This window comes from Bubalus bubalis, chromosome 12, assembly GCF_019923935.1.
Source record: "Bubalus bubalis isolate 160015118507 breed Murrah chromosome 12, NDDB_SH_1, whole genome shotgun sequence".
Classification (NCBI taxonomy): Eukaryota; Metazoa; Chordata; class Mammalia; order Artiodactyla; family Bovidae; genus Bubalus; species Bubalus bubalis.
The window spans coordinates 47019486-47043070 of record NC_059168.1 but is presented as its reverse complement, the minus strand read 5'-3'; the positions used below and the strand labels follow the sequence as shown (position 1 = coordinate 47043070).

The window sequence follows — 23585 nt, the reverse complement described above, 5'->3', positions numbered from 1 at the left end:
GTATGTGTGTGTGTGTGCTCAGTCGTGTCTAACTCTGCGACTCCATGGACTGTAGCCCACCAGGCTCCTCTGTCCATGGAATTTTTCAGGCAAGAATATTGGAGCAAGTTGCCATTTCCTACTCCAGGGGATCTTCCCAATCCAGGATCTGAACCCTTGTCTCTTGCGACTGCAGCATCGTCAGGCAGATTCTTGACCACAGAGCTACCTGGGAAGCCCTGTGCTACACAGTAGGTTCTCATTAATTATCTATTTTATACATAGTATCAATAGTGTATATGTGTCAAGTCCAATCTCCCATTTCATCCCCTGGCCCTTGATGTCCATATGTTTCTTCTCTACATTTGTGTCTCTATTTCTGCTTTGTAAATAAGATCATCTATAAGGAATAAGTTTTCTTGAGAGTAGGGTTATGACTCTTTTGAGACCTATGATCCCATTTTAAAATCTGAAAAATTCCATTTTGGAGCTAGTTCCTTCAAATAAGAATCAACCATAAATCATTTCTAAAAGTTTTATTAAACCATTTAGACTTGAAAGAAGTCACAATAGTTAACACACTTTTAAGTGCGTTCTGTACACCACCAACCCAAATGGATTGAGTTCAGAATTTTTATAAATAAAAAATAAACTTATTTACAGTGAAAAATAAAAACATGTTAGCAAGTTAGATGATTAAACTGTTATCTACAATCAGTTCTGAGACAGTATCAACCTACAGTATTATATTTAAGACATTTAAGATTTCGTTACATTTAAAAAGTCCATAAATGAAGCAGTTAGTTGTAATATATGATTCGTTTCTTACTACGGCTTTTTTTCCTTCTCCAAGCCAGAATTTTTGACCAATTTACACAAAAAGCTTCATTTTCCTTTTATTGGAGGTAAAAGTACAAAAAACTCTTAAAAACCTTTCTCCCTAGAACTATCTGAGGAATAAAGCTATTTAATGCTACAAATGACCCTAGAAAACTAGCTATATAATTTGTGCTACTTGTCCTCCAAAATAATGCAGCTTCCTAATTCACCCACCAGGGACAAAAATGGAGTCAGCTTTGTTTTGAAATCAGTTTTAAAACTTCCACTATCTCTCTAGAAAGCGTCTTTCTAGAACAATATGGTTACCACCATGTAGGGACTTTCATTTTTCTGTACTATAAAAATATTTCCATTTCGTAATTCTCTCTGTACATTTTAGGGATTGCTTCTACCTCCCTAGGCAAAACGTGAGGACAGAATGCTTGGCCAGCCAGTTTCAACAGACCAACGAGGGAAAGGACCGCACGTGACAGCCCTCCCCTCGACTGGAGCGAAAATCAAAAGTTGGCTCAGATGAGGTGTGAGCTCCAAAATCCAGTTTAAAATCTGATTTAGAAAAGGCAGCCTAAAACAAAATCAAGTGGAGAACCATATTTTCAAGTTTGCGATTTTGGAAAAGCAACATTCCTCTGAAGCAGGCTATTCTGACGTCACTTGTTAGGGGCGTGAGCGGAACTTAAGGCTAATTGCTGGGCAAAGGGCTGTGGGGGCTGCTGGAGTGTCTTGAATGTTTTGCTCCCGGCGAGCTCATGGAGCGAGACCTCTGCCTGAGGAGTGTCTTTTCTGGAAACTCCAAGTCCTCGAAGATCGCGTTTTCAATGATGCTCGCCGCTTCTGGCCGTTCAGTAGGGGATGGGGACAGCATGTCTTGCACCATGGCATACTGAAAGATAAAAATTGTTTTGTGATCAAGGGGCCACTAAACCATTGCCTAAATCAGGAGTCTGCCAAATATGTTTTTGTAACTATGTTAAGTTGGTGAGCCAGTTTCTCTTTTTTTCTAAATTAATTTTTATTGGAATATAGTTGCTCTACAATGTTGTGTTAGTTGTGCTGAATGTTGTCGAACCTGGGTTTCTGGCATTGCAGGCAGATTCTTTACCATCTGAGCCACTTGATTCCATAGGGAATCAGTTATAGGTACACATATATCCCCCCATTTTTGGATTTCCTTCCCATTTAGCTCACCACAGAGCACTGAGTAGAGTTCCCTTTGCTATACAGAAGCTTCTCACTGGTTATCTATTTTATACATAGGATCAGCAGGGTATGTATGTCAATCCCAATCTCCCAAGTCATCCCACCCAATCCCACCCACCTCACCTCACCCTCCCTTGTCCATATGTTTGTTCTCTACATCTGTGTGTGAGCAACTTCTCAGCTCTGCCACTGAAATACAAAAGCAGCCACAGACCGTACGTAACCGTACATAAACAGGTGGGCCTGCCAGTGTTCCCATGAAATTTTATTACCAAAACAGGTAGCAGGCTGGATTTGGCCTATAGGTCATAGTTCGGCCAAGTCTTGCTCCAAATACACATGGACTATTTCAGGTTAATTGGTTGTTTCCTAATATAAAGGGCCTTAAATCACATCTCTGAAACACAATCTGACCTTTAAAATAAATTCATCTTACAATTGCATGTGAATGTACAATTACTTCAATAAAGATTTCAGTTAAAAAATAATCATACCAAATAGGGACACCAAGAAGGGACATGTGGACACAGAGAGACGGGGAGGATGGGATGAACAGGGAGAGGAGCGTTGATGTACATACACTCCCATGTGTAAAAGAGACAGCTAGTGGGAAGCTGCTATATCACAGGAAGCTCAGCTCAGTGCTCTGTGATGACTTAGATGGGTGGGATAAGGGGGCAAATAGAGGGATACAAGAGGGAGAGGATATATGTAAATGCATAGCTGGTTCACTTCATTGTACAGCGGAGACTAACACAACACTGTAAAGCAATTATACCCCAATAAATAAAAGAAAAATAAATCATGCCAGTGGTCAGTACCTAGCCCCTTTTCCTGATTTTTTTGGAACCACTTTAATATAACACAGATCCTTGTGATTCCCCCAGGAACTGATTCACCACTTTGCAAAATACACAACAAACTAATTTTTAGTAAAATAAATGTCACTTTAAGTTAGCATATCTCTATATTGTTATAAAGTTCATTTTTAATGCAATCCTTCAATATACTTAAAATACTGAAAGATCAATTAGACTTTTTCCAATTTGATAATTAGCCACAAATTTTAATTTACTTCAACTGAATTTACTAAGAAAATCCAAGATCCATCAATGCGTAAATTTTAAAGTGATATGTTTGTGGACATAATATAAAAAAACAAAAACTGCAAAAAGAAACTTCAAAAGTTCATTACACACAGTTTTCACCATCAAGACCATTTTAACTTTCTCTTCCCACTATTCTGAATCGTTTACTGTTTCTCTGAGGGGTATAATTCCAACACACAAAATCAAGGGAAATGAGTGACTTTTTTTTAAGAAGCTGGTTTTAAAGATCTGTCTCAAATTCATTAAGATAAAGAAATTAATGGCCTGATTATAATGGCAACTTGATTCCTATGAAGGTGAGGTCTTTAGGTTCAGCCTTACTGAAAGGCACGCATAAGCTCAATTGCTCAGTCATGTCACACTCTTTGTGACCCCATGGACTACATACAGCCTGCCAGGCTCCTCTGTCCATGGAGTTTTCCAGATAAGAATATTGGAGTGGTTGCCATGATCGAACCTGCGTCTCTTGCATCTTCTGCATTGGCAGGCAGGTTCTTTACCACTGAGCTACCTGGGAAGCCCTACTAAAAGGTAAGGTTGTTACAATCCCTGAATGGGCTGTCATGCAGCATGGAGCAGACTCCTAGCTGCCAGAACAGGGACCAAACTCGCACCCCTGCAGTGGAAGGTCACACTCTTAACCAGGGAATTCCCCAGCCTTTGGTTTTAACAAGTTGTATGTTGTCAGGATCTGGTCACTTTCCTCTTTAGACCTTAGGCCTCCTCATCTATAAAACGTGGAAACTGATGAACTGACTGCTGACTTCATGTCCTATTTTAAAGAAAATAAAAGATGAGAATTATACCAACCTCACGAGGATATTTTTGAGTAAATAGTGGTGGAAATTTGAGATCTCTTACATCAGTTAGGATCTGAAAAGAAAGAAAAGTGTTACTTATCTTTAAATCTATTTTGATATGTGGATCTATTTAAACAGAGGTATTTTTTGATACTGTAAGAAAGGCTGAACATTAAGCAAATGGAAAATTTATCAATAGCTTTTCCTGACTTGATAATCTACACATCAGTGCTTCCTGGGCACAGATTTACCTGCCATCAAATCACCAAATAATTTACATATATTAGAAATGTACATGATCCTGACATCTGGATTTTAACTGAAAATGGACTGATCTGCATAAAAAATAATTCAATCATTCATGAACACACATTTGTGTTCTTAAGTGGGTAACTTTTTCTACTAGTCATTAATCACTTGTATTTGATATAAAAGGACATAGTGTTCTTTTTGAGTGAAGAAAACTAAGTCAATTGTGCTAAATTCTGAATATAAAAAATAAACTAGCTTTTTGGGAAATTTTCATACAAACAGGGTAACAGTGTCTACTTTGTATGATTCCTTTGAGGTTTAAATGAGGTAATTCAGGCAAACTATTTGGCACAGTGCTTTAAAGTCCACTAAAACATTCTTACTACTTACTTATTTTTGGTTGCTCTGGGTCTTCGTTGCTACACTTGGGCTGTCTCTAGTTGCAGCAAGTGGGGGCTATTCTCTAGCTGTGGTGTGTGGGTTTCTCATCGTGGTGGCTTCTCTTGTTGCAGAACACAGGCTCTAGGCACATGGGTTTCAGTAGCTGTGGCACGTGGGCTCAGTAGTTGTGGCTCAGGGGCTTAGTTGCCCCACAGCATATGGAATCTTCCTGGACCAGGGATCAAACCCATGTCCCCTGCATTGGCAGGTGGATTCTTTACCACTGTGCCACCAGGGAAGTCCCTGATACTCCTTTTGTAATGAATCAGTTTTGAGAAATGAAATAAAGTATGTCTTCATATTTCTTGAGAAATAAGCTAAAATGTACTTAAACAAAAACATGAACTGGGCTGGCATTTGTCACTTCCCACTAAAGGAAAACAGAAACTTCACTAGAAGAATCTATGACATGGGCCATAGAAGGGAGTGTTTCACCTGCTAATAGGTAGGTCCTAAGAATTGATGCTTTTGAACTGTGGTGCTGGAGAAGACTCTTGAGAGTCCCTTGGACTGCAAGGAGATCCAACCAGTCCATTCTGAAGGAGATCAGCCCTGGGATTTCTTTGGAAGGAATGATGCTAAAGCTGAAACTCCAGTACTTTGGCCACCTCATGCGAAGAGTTGACTCATTGGAAAAGACTCTGATGCTGGGAGGGATTGGGGGCAGGAGGAGAAGGGGACGATAGAGGATGAGATGGCTGGCTGGCATCACTGACTCGATGGACGTGAGTCTGAGTGAACTCCGGGAGCTGGTAATGGACAGGGAGGCCTGGCGTGCTGCAATTCATGGGGTTGCAAAGTGTTGGACACGACTGAGCGACTGAACTGAACTGAACTGAACCAAACAATGTGCAGATAAATGCTGGAGTCTTGAATCACAGAATTTTTAATCCCATAACATGTTTGTTTTTTTTTTTAAACCTGCTGCCCTTTCAAAGACATCATTAAGAAAATGAAATGGCAACCCACTGGCTGGAATAAATTAGTCATAATACATGTACTTGGCAAAGGACTTGAAAAGATGATCAAGGTCATTAGTCATCAGAGAAACGCAAACTGAAACCACAATCTGATTGTATTGTACTCCTATTAGAATACCCCAAAAATGTAAAGACTAAAACCTAAGTGTTGATAAGGATGCCGAGGACCTAGAACTCGCCTACACTGTGAGTGAGAATATAAAATGGCACTTTCTTATACAGTTAAACCACTTACACATAATTTACCAATCCTACCTCCTCATTACCCAAGACTAATGAAAAACAGATGTATGTCTACAAAGAGACCAGTTTACAAATGTTCACAGCAACTTCCACTACAGGTGTTTCCAACAGGTAAATGGACACAGGAACTATAGATACCATGGCACGTTACTTAATAAAAAGTACTGACACACTGAGTAATGAGTGAACCTTAAAACCTTTAAGGTGAGTCAAAGAAGGCAGACACAAATTATATACATGTATGATTCCATTCATATGAAACTTTCTAAGACAAAATAGATTAGTGGTTGCTTGGAATCAGGAAGGGATGAAAGAACAGGAGACTGACTGGGAAGGAACAAAAGGCAACTTTGGGGGATGATAGAAATATTCTGTACTTTGAATGTAGTGGTTGTTACAGGAAGGTTTAAAAGTATCAAAATCACATAAAAATGTACAAAGTGGGTACACTGTACTGTATGTAAATTATACCTCAATAAAATTAGTTTTTCAAAAAACATCTTGGTCAAATCACTGAATAGTCTCTTTTACATTCACTAATAGAATCTCAGAGGGGTTCTGGCTGAACAACACAGATTTTCTGGAATTCCTTGATGGTCCAGTGGCTAGGACTCTGCACTCCCACTGCCGGGGGCCTGGGTTCAATCCCTTGTCGGGGAACTAGATCCCACATGCCACAACAAAAGATCAGAGATCCTCTGTGCTACAACTAAGATCCAGTGCAACCAAATAAAAAAAAAAAAGAGTAAACATGGCAGATTTGTTTTTTTAACTACATTTCGAAGTAAACAGTTTCACAAAAACAACTCCAAAGAAAGGAAAAACATTTTAAATCTTTAAAATGAGTGCAATGGAAGAAAAGATCACATCTTTGGAAAGAGAGAGAAAGTAGATGGAAACATAGTGTAACTACTTTAGCTCAACAGAGAAAGGTAAACAGGGTGCCCGCGGGGGATAGGCCAACAGATGGGGACTGCTTAGCTGTGTGGAACCTGCAGGAGGTGGGGGTGAGGGATGAAGATGGCTGTAGGAGAGCTGTCGGAAGTTCTGTATATGAAGTGATATTATATACCCCCATAGGACACAAAGGGCTTCCCTGATGGCTCAAACAGTAAAGAATCTGCCTGCAATGCGGGAGACCCAGATTCAATCCCTGAGTCAGGAAGATCCTCTGGAGAACAGAATGGCAACCCACTCCAGTATTCTTCCCTGGAGAATCCCATGGACAGAGGAGCCTGGCAGGCTACAGTCCATGGGATCGCAAAGAGTCAGACAGGACTGAGCAACTAACGCTTTCACTGTTCACAGGACACCAGAGGTTTGTCCTTTGAAGAAACTGAACCAAGGCATTCCAAACAGAGGCATAAGGATGAGTCGGGGGTGGGCATGGAAAACAGAACGAGTGAAGATCTGCAACAATAAGACACTCTCCACCCCCATCCATCCCAATTCTTTCTCAGGCAGGAGAATGAAGCTTCTTCTCTGGAGAGAATGAGGAAAGTCCAAGATGCTAACATGTGAGTGTTCTCCCCCACCGCATCCCCAAAGAAAGCACTGGATCATAATACTTAACAGTCACGTCCACTTCAGGTTTGTTTGGTTTTTTTTTTCGGTTGCGTGGCTTGCAGGATCTTAGTTCCCTGTCCAGGGATAGAATAGGGTTCCACAGCAGATGAAAGCTCTGAGTCCTAACCACTGGACTGCCAGGGAATTCCCTTTTTTGTTTATTTTTTAATGTCCACTTCTGGTTACCATTTTAGAGCACCATTGTTAAATATGAACAGACAGGATTGTCAACATGTGAAACACACACACAAATCATCACAAAACTCAGAGATATTAGTAGGGAGAAAGTAAGTGTGACTATAAAGGGGTAGCAAGAGGGATGGAACACTTCTGTATCTAGACTGCAATGTTGGTTACAGAAACCATAAAGAGATAAAATACCATGGAGCTATATAGAATACAAAGTACCAATGTCAAATTTATGTTGTACTATAATTATGTAAGATGTAACACTTAGAAATTAGATGGAGGGTATCTCTTGTATTATTTTTGCAACTTTCTGTGCATCTATAATAATTTCAAACAGAAAGCTAAAAAAAAAAAAATAAAGGAAAGAGACAGTATGGGGGAAGAAACACATACATACATATAATTGAGATTCTCAGCAATATGAAGAGACTGAATTCATGTAAAAAGAGTGCAAATACTACAAAAAAGGAACAATCTTAGACGATAAAAACTGAATTGTCAAAGGAATTAGGAAAGTTAGAAGAACAAGTTAAGAACTTCTGCAAAAAATTGTACAAAAAGACAATGATAGAAAATAGGAGGGAAAAAAATTACACATTTTTAGGAATAAGTCAGGAGTCCCAGAAAAAAAACAAAAAAAATCGAAGAATTTATCCAAAAAAAATATGAGAAACTTACTAGACTGAAGGATGAATCCTTCTAACTGAAAGAATCTACCAAGTGCCAAGTACAGTAAGTGAGCAGGGGGTGGGCGGGGTTGGTGGGGAGATCTGGAAGGATCTGAGAGGACTAAATTTCACAACGGCACTGATAAAAACTAAATCCCTAAAGCCCTCAGAAAGGAAGATATAACAGGTCCAAAATACCCCATATAAAAAAAAAGACACATCAGAATGGTACCAGCTTTTCAACAGCACTGTTGGAAGCTATAAGAGAATGGGGCAATGCCCTCAAGGTTCTGAAGGAAAGTTATTTTCAATCTAGAACTAGAACCTAGTCAATTTATCAATTATGTATAAGGATAGGGAAAAAAAAATACATTTTCAGATACCCGAGGACTCTAAAATTTTCCTTCTCATACATTCTTTCTGAGAAATTTACGGCAGAATGTGCTCCAGCAAAATAAGAGAGTAATAATAATAAGAGAGTAAACAAAACAAAACATGAAATCTAGGAAACAAGGGATCCAAGCCAGGATCCAAGCTGATTAACATCTAGGTTGCTCCTACCTTCTAGTCATTATGAAAATGCTACTATGAACATTTGTGTACCGGTTTTTGTGTGGACCTATGTTTTAATTTCTCTTGGAGAAATAGGAGTAGAACCTAGGAGAACACAGTCATTCCATGTTTACCTTTTTGAGGAAGTGTCACACTGTCTTACACAGTGGAATGTACCACTTTACACTCCTACCAGCAATGCAGGAGAGCACTAATATCTCCATATCCTCGCCAACACTTATTTTCTGCTTTTATTTTATTCTATGATAGCTACTCTGGATGGTGTGAAGTGGTATCTCACTGTGATTTTAATTCACATTTCCCTGATGAATAGTGATGCTGTACTTATTGGCCATCTGTAATCTTCAGAGAAATATATATTCAAGTCCTTTGCCCATTTTTTAACAGGGTTGTTTGGTTTTTGTTGTTGAACTCTAGTCATCCTTTATATATTCTAGACACTATTTTTAAGACTTTCAGTACTATACTCCTTAAGGGCAATAGTCATGGTTTAGTTTGAGAGGGGAAAGAAAACTTAACTATGCTTAGTTTTTCAGCTTTTAAGCATATGACTGTGTGGTCATTTGTTCTCTGGAAAATTCTCTTAACCGCCACCATCGCCCCACCCTGTGGTTCCCCTAGCTTTGCCCTTATGACAAATTTGAGTGCAAAATATGGTTAAGTTATGATGAATTTAAGCAACAGCAAGAAAACAGACAATTCACCGCAATAATTTTTGAAGACTGAGCTTTAAATGGAAGCAAAGAGTCTACAAATTATTTCTCTTCTACCTGCAGTCAACCAAGTTGTTGGTATTAAGAATAACTTATTTTTCTCTTCCAACTCATTCTTTTGTCAATTGAAGAGTATTTTCTTCTGCCTTTTTGGAGGGGAGGGGAAGAACTTACCCTGACCCTTTCCATCTGAGTGCCGAACGGGTATAGTAATTCAAACAGAATGAGGCCCAAAGAAAAGATGTCCACTTTATGAGAGTAGCTGTTGCCATGAATCTGAAATCCCAAATAAAGAAGATTAGGAGAACAGTCACAGAGACAGTATCACAGATGATCATATAGCGTGAGTGAATCCCAACACTGACTTAGTCCCTACTTGGTTTAAATGTAATCCTGCAGGTAAAAATGTTAGCAAAGAGTTAATCATCTCTGAAGCCTCTTTTCTTCAAATCACCCACAGCAAGAGTAATTAAACTACTCAGCATCACAGAAGGAAGCCCAGGTATAGCTCTGAGATATGCATCAGTAAAATAGGCCCAGCGGAAGCCAGGAGCCAGGAAAAGCTGCCCCCATACCCCTGAGGTGAAGTTTTTCAAAGCCGGCACTATCTAAAGCAAATCTCTCATTTCTGACTATTTTAGTCCTCACCTATTTTTATGAGAAAATCTTCCAAACCACTCATCAACTGTGGTTAGCCCTCATTACGGCACTTAATTATGGACTTCTCTGCATTCTCGGCTGTATTTTTCATGTGTGTTATTTCTTACTCTTCACAACTAGATTATAAAGACCTGGAGGGAAGGGAGCTGCTTCTTTTGTATTCCTACCATCCAGAACTGGGCTAAGTAGAGAGAAGGTGTTAACAAAAACTTACTTGCTAAAAGGAACAAACGAATTACAACCCAACAGACTCTTAAAAAGTCTCATTCAAATTAAAAGTGACCTTCTAGGACTCATAAGAAGCCTTTCATTTGGGAAAATGAAGCTAGACACATAACTTGACATTTGGCAAAGGCCAAGGAGGGCTGGAACTTTGAGAATACTCACATCAATATTTTTTATTTAGTTAGTTAGTTTTTAAATGTTTTGGCTACAGCATGAGGCATGCAGAATCTTAGTTCCCCAACCAGGGATCAAACACCCAAAAGTGAAAGGATGGAGTCTTAACCGCTGGACCACCAGCCAATACCCCAAGATTTTTTTTTCAACTCTTATTTACCTAAAAATGCCTATTTTCTTTTACATGAATGACTTTTGTCCAGAAACATGTTTTGCAGGTCATAGCTATTTTTCATCAAAACAGTACTTATTGGTTTATTGTCTTCTAGAGTTGAGTCTTACAGAAAACAAGCTCTTTAAGCTGTAACCTGTTTTTTTCCCTACCTAAATACTTTAATACTATTTTTCCTTTATCTTGAAATTCACGATGTCTAAGTATAGGACTATATAAAAAAAACCAATTAAATTAAAAAATGAAAATGTTAAGCATGAAAAATAACACACTTAAATAATGCAAACAACTCAGGCAGTCTAGAAGGATACTGTACAACAGTAAAATAAAGGCTGATTCCTATGACTGGTCTCTGATAAAACCTTCCAAAGATAATCTAATCCATTGGTTCTTAAAGTGTGGCCTATGGATCCCAATATCCTTTCAGGAGGTCTACAAAGTCAAGACTATTTTCATAATAATTCTAAGATATGATTTGTCTTTTCACTCTGTTGACATTTGCTCTGCTGAATCTTAGCACAAACTAAGGCAGTGACACCAAACCATACTAGTAGTAATTATGTTCTTCAGTTTACATACTGGGGGAGTAGGGTGGGAGAAAAAAGAAAGCAAGAAAGAAAAAGAAAGAGAGAAAGAGAAAAGGAGAAAGCAAGAGAGCTAGTGAGAGAGAAAGAGAAAGAAAAAGCGAGAGAGAAACAGAAAAAAGAGAGAAAGTGAAAGTAAGAGATACAGATAGAGAAAGAGAAAGAAAGAGAGAAAAGGAGAAAGAGAAAGCAAGAGAGAGAAAGAGAAAGAGAGAAAAGGAAAAAGAGAAAGTGAGAGAGAAAGCAACAGCAAGAGAAAGAAAAAAAGGGAAAGAGAAAGCAAGAAAGAAAAGAGAAAAAGAGAAAGAGAAAGTGGAAGTAAGACAGAGAAGGACAGTTTCACTTAAAATATCCTTGCTGAAGCAGTAAAACGGATTAATTTTATTACGTCTTGCCCCTTAGGCACGCATCTTTTTAATATTCTGTGTGACACAGTGAGCAGTGTTCATAAAGCAGTTCTGCTCCATGCTGAAGTAAAATGCTGTCTCAAGAGAAAGCATTTATGCAATTGTTCGAGTTCCTATATGAACTTCTCACTGAGCTCTTCTCATCGAGCACCACTTTGACTTGAAAGAAAAACTGGTAGACCAACTGTGGTTATTCAGACTTGGATACTTGACAGTATTTTCTTAAAGATGAATGAAGTGAGAATGGCACTTCAAGGAAAACTGACAGTTGTTGCCAAAGATAAAAGTTGAACTTTGAAGTGAACTTCAGAATTTTGGAAAATTTGTGTTCATCACTGGGAACCTGACAGCTTTCCTAATACTTAAAAGCACTTTCTGGTGAGCTTGGTTGGTGATATTAAAATATTGATGATTTTTAAAAATACTATATGAGATTGAGAGGAATAGGAGAAGGGGGTGACAGAGGATGAGATGGTTGGATGGCATCACCGACTCAATGGACATGAGTTTGAGCAAACTCTGGGGGATAATAAAGGACAGGGAAGCCTGGTGGCTACAGTCCATGGCATTGCAAAGAGTTGGACACGACTTAGCGAATAAACAACAACAATACTGAATTGTGACAATTTTTGGAAGACACATAACGTAGAGACCCAATAATTTCCAAATGACCAATGCACAACTTTAAAAACTCATGCATGAAAAAGAGGTCCATTCAAAGTGTGAAATGGGTGTAACAGTAGCAGAATACAGAATGTCCACTGCTATGGTTTTAGATTCCACAGGCAAATGATTCTTCAGAAACTTCAGAAACTTTTGCTTATTGAGTTTTGGTGATGCCCATATCTACCTGGAAATGGTATTAAAACGTTCCTCCCTTCCCCACTGCGTATCTGTTTGAGGTCAGATTTGCTTAATATACTTGAACCAAAATAACATAGTTCAAGGGATTAAATGCAAAAGCAGATATGAAATCTAACCCTTTTAAGTCAGATAGTAAAGAGCTTTAAAAAAATGGAAATAAATACCACTATTCTCACTAGTTTTCTTTGGGAAAATATTTATTTTTCAGAAAGTATCTTGAAGATTTGATAGATTTAAGACAGTTATTTTTAATTGAATTACTAAAATTTTATAAATTTCTGCTTTCATCTCTAATGTGGCAAATATTGATAGATATAATCTCACAAGAAAAATTATTAAGCTCTCAATCATATTTAAGTATAAACAGGCACTGGCCCAAAAGTCTGAGAACCACTCATCTAAGCATCTATAAGCTTGTGAATATCACAGCGCTGGGGATGCTACACTGAATCTCCCAGGATGCCCTGCTCCCACCACTTCCAGTCTCCGTTCCGTTTACAGTTTTTCCCACAAGGCAACACAGCTCAGCCTGTCCGCCGCTGTTTCCTGCCGTGCCTGTGGATGAACACAGAGGGCAGTTCACTAAACTACCTCCAACTGTCTCTGAAAACAGTTCCTACCTCGTTCACATAAGGGGAAATGAGAGTTAGGTTTGGGAGGAGGACATTCAAAGTCTCCTCTAAATTTCTGGGACTTCCCTGGTGGTCCAGTGGTAAAGAGTCTGCCTGCCAATGTAACAGACACAGGTTTGATCCCTGGTCTGGGAGGGTCCCACCTGCCACAGAGCAACTAAGCTCGTGGGCTACAACTATTGAGCAGAGATCTAGAGCCTGGGAACTGCAACTACTGAGCCCATGGGCTACAACCGAAACCCGCTGCCTAGAGCCTGTGCTCTGCAATAAAAGAAGCCACCACAATGAGAAGCCTGCGCACCACAACAAAGAGCAGCCCCTGCTTGCCACAACTAGAGAAAAGCCTGCAGCAATGAAGACCCAGCAGAGCCAAAAATAAACAAACATTAAATTTCTGGCTGTTGTCAGGTTCTGGTTCAGAAGGCAAGCACACTTCATGCATTGTGAGTGTTTTTCTTTATCCACCCCGATCCAGGCTGAGGAACTGCACCCTAGCTGTGTTGCCTGTGGAACACTACTATCAGTTTTCATCATTTTCAGATTTTTATTTTATTGGGTATTTTAAATGTAGCACAGATGGAGATTCACAGGGGTATATCTAGCTTGCTGCCATCCTCATTAATAAATTATTTAGGGACTTCCCTGGAGGTCCAGTGGTTAAGACTCTGTGCTTCCAAAGTAGGTGGCATAGGTTCGATCTATCATCAGGGAACTAAGATCCTGCAGGCCAGACTTCATGGCCAAAAAAAAAAAAAAAAAAAGGACAGAGCATACCTAAAAAAACTATTTTAACAAAAATCTATTTATTCCTCAGAAGGAAAAGGAACAGCTCACCTGTTCTGGGCTCATATACAGCTTGGTCCCCACTTGTCCCGTGTGCCTGGCGTAACCTGGCATTGGGGTCAGAACCATCTGATCTTCCTCATCTTGGTCCATTGCTGTCACCAATCCAAAATCTCCAACCTTGACCACATCATCCATTGTAAAGAATATGTTGGAAGGCTGGAAAAAAAAAAGCAAGTAAAAGCACAGTGGGTGTGTATGGAGGAGAGACAGGGAAGAGAACCATTTAAATGACTACAGAAAATAAATACAGGACACTTGATATTCTCAAGCATCTTTCCCTTTACAATGGACTAATAGGAAAATGAAAACAATCCTTCAATTCTAGACAAGTACTGTGAATAAAGAAAAGGCAAGGGGAACAAGTGTTCATTGAACATCTGTTTAAATAAATCCTTAGAGATTCACATTCCCTAGTGTCTAGGGTACTTAATTCTCAATCTCCTTATTCTTTTTTTAATTTTTAATTTTGTATTGGGGGTACAGCCAATTAACAATGTTATGCCAATTTCAGGTGAACAGCAAAGGGACTCAGCCACATACACACACACACACACACACACACACACACACGTATCCATTTACCCCCAAACTCCTTTTCCCATCCGGGCAGCCACATAACACTAAATCTCATTATTCTATACACTCGGCAAGCTCCTCTACATTCTGACCTAAAGGATGATTATAATAATAACAAACACATACAGAGCACTTGCAATAGGCCAGAAGATGATCTAAGTGGTTTATTACTGTTTATTAACTCATGCAATACTCATAACCCTTTTAGTCCTATTGGTCCCTCCTTTCACAGATATGAAAACTGAGGCCCAGAGAAGCTAAGTAAATCACCCAAGGTCACCCAGTTAGTAAGGAGTAGAGCAGGTTCAAACCCAGGCAGTCTGGCTCCTTGAGAAAAGGGTATCTGCTCCACTGCCAGGTGTCCAATTCTTGCCCTACGGTAGCAAATCACTACTACATGGTGAATGAATGAAACAGACTGATCTTTGAGCTTGTTATAAAAGGGAAATATAGGCTGTCAAGGAGAATAATAAGAGCTCTTAACAACAATTTTTATATATATATATATATATATATATATATATTTTTTTTTTTTTTTTCCTGGCTGTGCAGCTTGAGGAATCTTGGTTCCCTGATCAGAGATTGAACCTGGGCCCCACATTAGTGAAAGTGCAGAGTCCTAACCACTGGACTGCCAGGGAATTCCCTTAACTACAATCTTATGTTGTCTCTTCTAATACAGGGTCCCATAAACCTTGTCCCAAATTCTAAACTTTGTCCCAAATTCTAAACTCTTATATGCAGCTGCTCATTGGATACACCTAACCATGGGCTCCTCACATTCAAAATCCTGCACAAGAAATATATCATCTTGGGACTTCCCCGGCAGCCCAGAAGCTAAGACTTCGCCTTCCAATGCAGAGAATCAGGTTGGATTCCTGGTCTTGGGGAGCTAAGATCCCACATGCCTCTTGGCCAAAAAACCAAAACATAAGTCATAGTAACAAATTCAATAAAGACTTTAAAAATGGTCCACAGCAAAAAAAAAAAAAAAAAAAAAAAAAATATATATATATATATATATATATATGCATATATAATATTATCATCTTTTCCTACAGGTTACTCTAACCTCAGCTAACATGACCACCATTCATAGGCCTTTGAAATAAGGGGGAAAAAAAAGCCATTTAGCTCATAAAATTTACTTTCGTTGGGCTTCAAATGGGGCTTCCCAAGTGGTACTAGTGGTAAAGAATCTGCCTGCCAATGCAGGAGATGCTGGAGATGCAGTTTCAATCCTTGGGTCAGAAAGATCCCCTGGAGAAGGAAATAGCAACTCACTCCAGTATTTTGCCTGGAGAATCCCATGGACAGAGGAGCCAGGTGGGCTACAGTCCACGGGATCAAGAAGAGTTGGACATGACTGACTGACTTAGCACACAACACCCTACTCTTCCTCAAATAACCTTGTACAAGAGATAGGATTAGACTGTGCTGCCTTCAATTTCCTCATTCCTCCCCTCTCTGGGCTCTGGTGTCAGCTTCTATGTACCCAACACTAACAGACGTTGGTTTCTTTTTGGTTCTCCAGCATCTATCCATCCCTCTATGCTTCCACCGGAAGCATCTGGAAGTGACTTTAGGGATTCCCTTCTTCTGGGCAGCAAGTTCATGGTTCATGTGGGATGTTATCTGGAGGTGGCATCTAGAGCTTGCATCCACCAATAAGCATAATCCCAGCTCCTGCCAGAAGACTGGTTTGGGGATAGGTATGTGTCCAGTATTTCGGTCACCTGATGGGAACAGCCGACTCATTGGGAAAGTTCCTGATGCTGGGAAAGATTAAGGGCAGAAGGAGAAGAGGAAGTCAGAGGATGAGATGACTGGTTGGCATGCAATGGACATCAACTTGTGCAAACTCTGGGAGATGGTAAGGGACACTGAGGCCTGGTGTGCTGCAGTTCATGGGGTCACAAAGAGTTGAAGACAATCGGCACCTGAACAACAACAGTGTGTCCTTGGCTTATCAATTAGAAGAAAACCCAGGACTTCTTGATCAACAGCAGCAGAAAAAAATACTTTTCTCCCCAGCACCTCCAAAAGACTTAAAATATGGAGCCCTGAGAACTGCTGGCAGTTATGCTGAGACTGACATGTGACAAACACGTGACCAAAATATAAAAAGGTTAGAGGGCCTAGAAGGCTTAACATTAGGCTTAGTGACAGGTCAGAATGAACACAGTAAAGAACTTTTCAACTGGGAATATATATATAACTGAATCCCTTTGCTGTTCACCTGAAACTAACACAACATTGTGTTACTTCAATAAAAATAAATAAGTACTGGAGAAAGAAATGGCAACCCATTCCAGTATTCTTGCTTGGGAAATTCCACAGACAGAGGAGCCTGGCTGGCTACAGTCCACGGGGTGGCAAAGAGTCAGACGCGACCAAGCGACTGAACAGTAACAACAAACTGAGGCTGGGACGTGCAGTCACTCAGCTCCCAGGGGGCTGGCCCAGATGGGCCTGACTCTGAAAAGTGGTTCAGAAAAGTCAAGTCAATCTTCTAAAAAGAAAAATAAATAAGTAAAGGACTTCCTTGGTGGGCCAGTGGTTAAGAATCCACCTGCCAATGCAGGGGACACTGGTTCGATCCCACGTGTTGGGGAGCAACTAAGCCCATCAGTTCAGTTCAATTCAGTTGCTCAGTCACGTCCAACTCTTTGCAACCCCATGGACTGCAGCATGCCCATGCACCACAACTAACGAAGTCAAAGCACTCTAGAGTCTGTGCTCTGCAACAAGAGAAGCCACCGCACTGAAAGACCCTGTGTGCTGCAACAAAGACCCAATGCACTCAAATAAATAAGATCAATTTTTAAAAAATAAGTAAATGAAATAAATAGAAAAATAAAACAGGTTGAAACCCTCGGGTGACAAACCACAGATAACAGACCTTGAGGTCCCTGTGCATGAGCCCTTTGCTGTGCAGAAACTCCACCGCCTCTGCAATCTGCAGAAAGATGTGCAAACATACGCTCCTCTCTCTCGCCTCAATGGTGCAGCGGCTGTTCAGCCAGTCTTTGAGGTTTTCCTTTCTGCACAGCTGCATCTGGATGTACAGATACACCTTGGGCGAACTGGGCTGGAGTTTTCCCACCGAGCTTTTAGTGAGGTCTAAACTTAAAGTGGTTGGTCTTGACGGAGAAACAGACACAGTAGGTTCCGAAGATTTGCTACCGGAATGCCGGAGCGCAGATAGTTTATTTGCATAATGGTTGCCCACAGGTGGTTGGTTCATTCTGGGCTCCTCTTTGCTGGACGCGTTATCACAGCCAGAATCTTCAAATACTATAGACGAGGAGGTTCGCTCCCTGGACCTTATGTAAGGAGAAGCTTCTGAAGGACAAAGTTCAAAGGAGTGCCCTTCATCATTACCATCCATGGTACCATCCTCCCCCTCGCAGTCTGTAAGGCAGCTGTCCTGGAGTTGGCATACCACATCTGCTGACTTGCTCACATTTCCGTGGTCCATCCCGGAAAACTCCAGCGGAGAGAACTGGCTCTCGGATGAACTGGTCTGGCTGCAAGAAATCCCAACTGAAAAAGACCTGCTGCTGTGTGGCGAAGGAGCTATGATTTCAATACATTCCTTTGTAGAGAAAGGATCCATTCTGCGTATTTTAACAGAAGGCGCATCCACGGGACTAGGAGAGCTGAGTGGCCAGTCTGTGCTAAGAATGGGAGAAGTAAAAGGTACAAGAGTGAACATGTGCAGATTAAATTGCATGAACTACATCCTCTGTCTGCTTGTTTATTAATTTTTTTTAGAGTATCTTTTTTTTAATTGATTTTTTTACTGAAGTATAATTGTTTTACAATGTTATGTTCTTCCCAAGTGGCACTAGTGGTAATGCAGGAGATGTAAGAAACGTGGGGTTGATCCCTGGGTCAGGAAGATCCCCTGGAGGAGGGCATGGCAGCCCATTCCAGTATTCTTGCCTGGAGAATACCATGGAGGGAGGAGCCTGGCGGGCCACGGATCATAGGGTTGCAGAGTCTGACACAACTGAAGCGACTTAGCATGCATGCTGTACAACATGAATCAGCTATAAGTATACATATATGCCCTCCTTCTTGAGCCTCCCTCCTACCCTCTATTGATTTATTTTTATTGAGGTATAGCTTGACTTACAATGTTGTAACTACACCCTTTGCTTCCAAAGCTTCAACTATAATAAAGCCAGTTACCAAAGGAGGACACAGAAATTCAATGAAAACATGCCACAGGAGACAAAGATCACAGTCGGGCCATTCCTTAACTGAAAAGCTTGATTTCATACCAGAAACTGTCATCTGGGACTGTCATGCCCAGAGCAGCCAGGTTCTATGTAAAACACAAGGCACAAAGGAAGATCAAGGCCAGGAACCCTCAGTACCTGTGATTTGGAAGCCCCCATCCAAATCAGGGCTTGACATACAGAGCCACTTCTCCTGGTCCTTCTGTGGTTGGGCTATAGACAATGGTCACTGCAGCTAACTAGGTACCTCATGTGGACCTAGGGCTGTGTTAGGTACTTTTAGGCAGAAATTTTATTCCAGCTGAATAAAATGTAGCTTACTTAGTAGCTAAGTAGTCTACTTAGTAAGTAGGCTTCCTAGGTGGCTCAGTGGTAAAGAATCCACCTGCCAATGCAGGAGACACAGGAGATGTAGGTTTGATCCCTGGGTGGGGAAGATCCTTTGGAGGAGGAAATTCCACTCCAGTATTCTTCCCTGGAAAATTCCATGGACGTAGGAACCTGGTGGGTTACAGTCCTTTGGGTCACAGAGTCGGACACAACTGAGTACGCACGTGTTCGCATACACGCATGTACTCATGCTATTGAGTAAGTAGTCTATTTTTACTCCAGCCCTTTGGTAAGTAACCTGTTTCCTTTTTCTTTTTATTTAGTAGTTTTTAAAAGGACCTTCTCTCCTAGGGAATAGCATATTTAACATAGGAGTTATCTACAGGTTGCCTAAGGTCATATATTTTTAAATGCAAGTAGTTTAAAACTACTTCAGAAAGGAGTTGTAAAATTGCTAACCATCAATTCTAAGAAACTAAATGAAAATTGAAAATAAAAAATGGAGACAAAAGTCAGACAATGTCTCTCATTGAGAAAGGCTACTGTAAATCCCTCAATGAATTATAAATCATAGAGCCCTATCTACCAATGAGTTTAGAAATTCACGTTCTGGGCAAAAAAAGGGAAAAAAAGTTCATGTTCTAAAAACTAAACCAACGTAAGTAACTAGAGAAAATTCTAAAACATGAAACAGAATCAGTAATGTGCTATTCTTTTGTTTAAAAAAAAAAAAAAAACAACCTCTAAAGTTATAGTAATAGAAAGGATATTTTATTCATGTAAATCAAAGACTAACCTGAAAGAAACACTCATTTTTAAGTCTATGTCAAACCAAGTTACCTGTCATCTTTCAGCCAAATTTCATCCATTTTTTCTTGCCACTTTTCTGGTGGCGCTTCCAACCAAGCATTGAAATATCTCACAATTCCTGGGTGTTCAAGCTTGGCTAAGGCTTTCACTTCTCGCATTACCTTCTCCCGAGCCAGTTCTCTGAAACAGAGAAACAAAGAAGCCACTGAAGGTTGCTCTGAAGAAGCAATTATATCCAACAGTGCAAAATAGTAAAAAAAAGAATTCTTGCTTGACTCTAAAAATCAGAAACAGAAAAATCAGCCTAGTAGCATAATTCTAAAAACCAACAAAGTGTTGTATTAAAAAAAAATGTATAGTATTTATTTTCTCTTCTAGAAATAAGTGCTACAAGTATACCCATCCATTCAAATAAAGAGTTCTTAACTGATGAAAAATGAATGACTACAGACCCTTAAAGGTAATTGCTTAATGCTCATTCCTTAATAGGGAGATGAAGAGGTGGAAGTGAAATATTCAGAAAAGAGGGCTCAGCCTGGCAGCTCTGGAGGACAGAGAAGAAGCACCCCGACAAGGTATACACAAGAATCCAAAAGGCTTGTATGTGTTTCCTTCTCTGTTTAAAGCCTCAGGCTTCTCTGGTGGCTCATACGGTAAGGAATCCACCTGCAATGAAGGAGACCCAGCTTTGATTCCTGGGTCAGGAAGATCCCCTGGAGAAGGGAATGGAAACCCACTCCAGTATTCTTGCCTGGAGAATTCCATGGACAGTGGAGCCTGGCGGGCTACAGTCCATGGGGTCGCAAAGAGTCGGACATGACTGTGTGACTAACACTTTCACTTTCACTGAATATCACAGGCAATAATGTTTAGCCAGAAAAGCATCTGGAGTTGATCTGCTCTGACACCTTTTCTGATGGATCTAAGCTCACATTCAAGGGATTCAGCCATCACCTGAAACAACATAATATTAATGAATATGTTATATCCTCTTCCTTCTCCAAGAGAGAGTCAGCTACTCCCACTCTTCTTGCTGGGCTTTATTACTGTTAATGGTCCTGCCCTGAAAATTCCAATAGATTTCTGAATTCTTCACATTCAGTGACCAAATCCTATCAGCTCCTCCTTTTAATTCCTGACACTCATTTCTTCCTCACTTCATAGAGAACAGATGAGGAAATAATGGAAACAGTGACAGACTTTATTTTCTTGGGCTCCAAAATCACTGTGGTGGCCACTGCACTCATGAACTTAAAAGATGCTTGCTCCTTAGAAGAAAAGCTATGACAAACCTAGAAAGCATTTGAAAAGCAGAGACATCATTTTGCTGACAAAGGTCCATACAGTCAAAGCTATAGCTTTACCAGTAGTCATATACGGATGTGAGAGTTGGACCATAAAAAAGACTAAGTGTGGAAGAATTGATGCTTTTGAACTGTGGTGCTGGAGAAGACTCTTGAGAGTCCCTTGGACTGCAAGGAGATCAAACTAGTCAATCCGAAAAGAAATCAACCCTGAATATTCACTGGAAGGACTGATGCTGAAGCCCCAATCCTTTGGCCACCTGATTTGAAGAGCCTACTCATTGGAAAAGACCCTGATGCTGGAAAAGACTGAAGGCAGGAGGAGAAGGGGGCGACAGAGGATGAGATGGTTGGATGGCATCACTGACTCAATGGACATGAGTTTGAGCAAACTCTGGGAGACAGTGAAGGACAGGGAAGCCTGTTGTGCTGCAGTTTATGGGGTGCCACAGAGTCGGACACGAGTGAGCGACTGAACAATTCCTTCCTCATCTGTCTCCACTTCTGCTGCACTAATGCTCTGCATCTTAGGATTGAACTTCTAAAAAAAAAAAAAATCTACTGAACATGCTTACATGCTTGTCTCTTACTACATACCACCTCCACTTTGATCATGTCATTCTTCTGCTCAAAGGCACAAAGTTGATTGTCTATGGAATAAAATCTAAACTCCTCTGCATGGCATTTCAGGTGCTGGAAGCCACTTTTCCCATCTTTCTTCCATACTCTCCTCTATTTTTTTTTTTTTTTTTTTTGGCCATGCTGCAAAGCTTACAGGACCTTATTTCTCTGACCAGGGATCAAACCCATGACCTGAGCAGTGGAAGCATGGAGTCTTAACCACTGGTTCACCAGGGAAGTCCTACCCCTCCATTTTCACCCTTGCTTCACTCCTGCCAGAATCCTTACTAATCTTTACACCTCTGCAAGTGTTTGCCTAGACTACGCTCAGCCCATTTAGTGCATTTGGCTGTCCTTCCCCTACATGTGTCCACCAAGGGACAGGCTCCCCTTGAACACGGTGCAGACATCACCACCATCATAAGGCTTGCTTTCCTTGATGGCTTTTTGGCTACATCTGTGCTTTCTTCATGAGAACCTATTTACTAAGCTAAGCCATGGGTGACAATCTTACTTGCTTTGCAGTTATTTGAGTACATATACAAGCGCCTCAAATGCTTACAGGGTCTGGGGGGCAGAAGCCTTTCTTAATTTTACATCCTATCCAGAGCCTAATATATAGGAATATTTAAACTACTCAAAAATTATATACCAAAGAAAAGAAAATTATATATCAAAGCACTCATGTTACCAACCAGGGTTCTTGGCTTCTTTAATCAATAGAAATTGATCAGAAGCCAGATAAGAAATTCAGGCAAGGCTTTACAGGTACCCCTGCTATAGCAGGGGCAGTGAGAATAAACAACAGGTTCCCTTGCTCACTCGCTGCCTGAGGAGGAGCAAGTTAGTTCCTTACATGGGGTGAGTGTAGGCATGTGTCCAGGGGTTGTGCCAGAGGGGTGGCTTAGGTGGTCTGCCCACCCCTTAGGTGGTGTTGTGTGCAGAGGGCATGCGCAGTACCCTGCTCTTGATCCACGATCTTCAAAGGAGGCAGTTGGGTTTTTTGATCTCTTTGTATCTTTTGTCCACAATTCGCCACAACTGCACATGCATGCACTATTTATTAGTCCTATGTATTAATAGTTTCTTTGTATTTTGTTGCTTGAGGAGAAGTGTGTCCAGGTGCAAGCATCGCAGCAAAGGGTCCAGGTTCCAGCCTGTCTCACTCAGACCGTCTCATTCCTGTGTCTCTATCTGTTGGACAGCACGTTTAACTATTCAATAGAATGACAGTCCAGCAATTAGTGAACGTTTCATCAAGAATCCAAAGGAGAGGATGTCCCTGGTGGTCTAGTGGTTAAGAATCCACCTGCCAATGCAGGGGACACGGGTTTGGCCCCTGGTCCAGGAAGATCCCAGATGCCCTGCTGGAGCAACTGAGCCTGTGCGCCTCAACTATTGAAGCCATGTGCCCTAGAGCCCGTGCTGCGCAGGAACAGAAGTCCCCAGCTCGCCACGTCTAGAGAACACCCTCGTGCAGCAACAAAGACCCAGAACAGCCAAAAATAAATAAAGTCATTATTTAAAGAAAAGAACCCACAGGAGGCTTCCACAATAGATGGCAAGAAAGGTATTACTGA

The 23585-nt window shown here is 40.6% G+C and overlaps 1 protein-coding gene across 1 annotated transcript in view; it reads right to left on the bottom strand.

Moving 5' to 3' along the window:
- Window positions 1-500: 500 nt before the first annotated feature.
- Window positions 501-23585, bottom strand: part of EIF2AK3 (eukaryotic translation initiation factor 2 alpha kinase 3) — an 82815-nt gene continuing 59730 nt past the window's right edge. Inside the window, exons 12-17 of the mRNA XM_006074737.4 lie at window positions 20111-20260; window positions 17596-18373; window positions 14106-14273; window positions 9728-9829; window positions 3939-4001; window positions 501-1702 (exon numbers count right to left, since the gene is read on the bottom strand). Coding sequence (XP_006074799.4) covers window positions 1502-1702; window positions 3939-4001; window positions 9728-9829; window positions 14106-14273; window positions 17596-18373; window positions 20111-20260 — 1462 coding nt within the window. The 3' untranslated portion in view covers window positions 501-1501. The remainder of the gene's footprint in view (window positions 1703-3938; window positions 4002-9727; window positions 9830-14105; window positions 14274-17595; window positions 18374-20110; window positions 20261-23585) is intronic.